The following is a 2,109-nucleotide window of genomic DNA, read 5'->3' as shown; positions in this document are numbered from 1 at the left end:
GTGTGTGTGTGTGTGTGTGTGTGTGTGTGTGTGTGTAAGCTTGCATACAGCCACTAGATGCTTGGGGGGCCTGGGAGCCTGCATACAGCCACTAGATGCTGGGGTGTGTGTGTGTGTGTGTGTGTGTGTAAGCCTGTATATAGCCACTAGATGCTTGGGGGGTGGAAGCCTGCATACAGCCACTAGATGCTGGGGGGGGTTGGAAGCCTGCATACAGCCACTAGATGCTGGGGGGGGGGGGTGGAAGCCTGCATACAGCCACTAGATGCTGGGGGGGAGGGATGTGTGGAAGCCTGCATACAGCCACTCACTAGAAGGCCTGAGACTCTGGTGATGGCCTGGCAACTGTTTGTCCCAGGCTACCTAAGGATTCTTTGTGTTTCCCCCTGTGTGGAAAGGACAGTGGCCTTGTGCCTGGCTGCATGAATGAGCCACCCGGTGCTTTCTCTGCTCCTGTGTCTTTTTTCTTAAGATCTGGATGTGCTTTTGGTCTGGCCATTCCACACTAGAGCTCCGAGTCCCTTGTGTGGTGATATCAGTCATTTTAGTGCAGAGTACCTTGGCAAAAAAACCTCCAACTCTACCTTCTAACAATCTTTAAGCCAACCTCTCTTCTTTCTTGGGTCTCAGTTTTCCCGTCCATCATGTGAGGGGTGACATGGGTTGGACTTTAGAATTAAACAAAGTTAGGTTGGGAGTGGTGGGTGGCACACATCTTTAACCCAACCCTAGGGAGGCAGAGGCAGGCTGATCTCTGTGACTTTCAGGCCAGCCTGATCTACATAGTGACCCACATACACACGTAACTAGGTTCAAATCCTGGCTGTCATATTCTCTGTGTAGTTTGGGCAGTCACATAAGAACCTAACCTCAGGTTCCCTGTCTGTCAGGAAACTTTGAGGAAACGATGCTGGCAGGTGTTCTTGTCGGGGATGGAACACCATCAACACTCAGATGGTGGAAACTCTTGTCTCTGAATCTACTGTAGATGTGGGGGGCTGGGGGCTCCCTGAAGGTCACCATCCTGCAGAGCAGTGACAGCCGGGCTTTCAACACCACGCCCCTCACATCTGGACTTCGCCCTGGGGACTCCACATCTGCCGCCCCTGTCCTTGCCAGCATACCCTCCAAGCAGACCCTCCAATTCTTCTGCTATATCTGCAAGACCAGCTGCAACAGCCAGCAGGTACTCAGGGCTGGAGCGGGGGGCTCAGGCCTGCTAGGCTTGTGGGCTTACTTTCTCTACACTGCCCAGGGGCTGCCCTTCTGCCTGGACATTTCCTGACCAGCTGGTAGAGCAGGTTTTTAGGGTTGGAAAAGCTGGTCTGAACCAGTCAACAAGGCCTCCAGAAGTAAATTCCACTCTTGCGCCTTTTCCTCTTGTGTTTAGTGAGGAAAGCCAGAACCTACCTGTGTGTCTTAGGGCCTCAGCACTTGACATTTGAAGTTCTGGACCCAGGTCTAGTCCAAGCTTAGTCTCAATTGGGTTGATTCTAGTCTCTTGGGAAGCTGAGGCAGGGGGATCACGAGTTTAATGGAAACCTGGTCAGCTTAGTGAGAGAGAGCCTGTCTCAAAATAAAACATTTAAAAAGTACAACCAAGATATAGCTCAGCCCTTGTTTAACATGTGATGAACAGTAAATACGTGGTATTCCTGGCTGGGTGTGTGTGGGCTTCCTGCAGCTGTCCTAGCTTCCTGGAAGATTGGAACAGGACCCGTAAGCATGTGAGTTTCAGATCAACCTGGGCAATATAGATAGAACTCAAGGGCTGGAGATAAGGCTCAGAGGTTAAGAGCACTGACTGCTCTTACAGAGGTCCTGAGTTCAATTCCCAGCAACCACATGGTAGTTTACAGCCATCTATAATGAGATCTGGTGCCCTCTTCTGGCATGCAAGCATACAGGGAAGGAATGTTGTATACATAATAAATAAATAAATCTTTTTAAAAAAAAGAACTCAATTACCTATCTGTAAAATTAAAAAGACAAACTTTTTTTTAAAAAAAAGACTTGGTGCTCGCTTTGGCAGCACATATACTAAAATTGGAACAATACAGAGAAGATTAGCATGGCCCCTGAGTAAGGATCACACGCAAATTCGTGAAG

At 49.3% G+C, this 2,109-nt stretch overlaps 1 protein-coding gene and 1 pseudogene across 5 annotated transcripts in view; both read left to right on the top strand.

The window, feature by feature from the left end:
- The window catches only part of Ciz1 (CDKN1A interacting zinc finger protein 1), a 17,087-nt gene that overhangs the window by 9,593 nt on the left and 5,385 nt on the right, over positions 1-2,109 (top strand). For all 5 annotated transcript variants that reach the window (XM_026778645.1, XM_013355150.2, XM_026778644.1 and 2 more), the window contains one exon: positions 989-1,186. In XM_026778645.1, coding sequence (XP_026634446.1) covers positions 989-1,186 — 198 coding nt within the window. The remainder of the gene's footprint in view (positions 1-988; positions 1,187-2,109) is intronic.
- LOC113456022 lies at positions 2,017-2,109 on the top strand (annotated as a pseudogene).

This window comes from Microtus ochrogaster, chromosome 4, assembly GCF_000317375.1.
Source record: "Microtus ochrogaster isolate Prairie Vole_2 chromosome 4, MicOch1.0, whole genome shotgun sequence".
Classification (NCBI taxonomy): Eukaryota; Metazoa; Chordata; class Mammalia; order Rodentia; family Cricetidae; genus Microtus; species Microtus ochrogaster.
The sequence above is the reverse complement of the archived record's forward strand: the minus strand, read 5'-3'. Positions and strand labels throughout refer to the sequence as shown.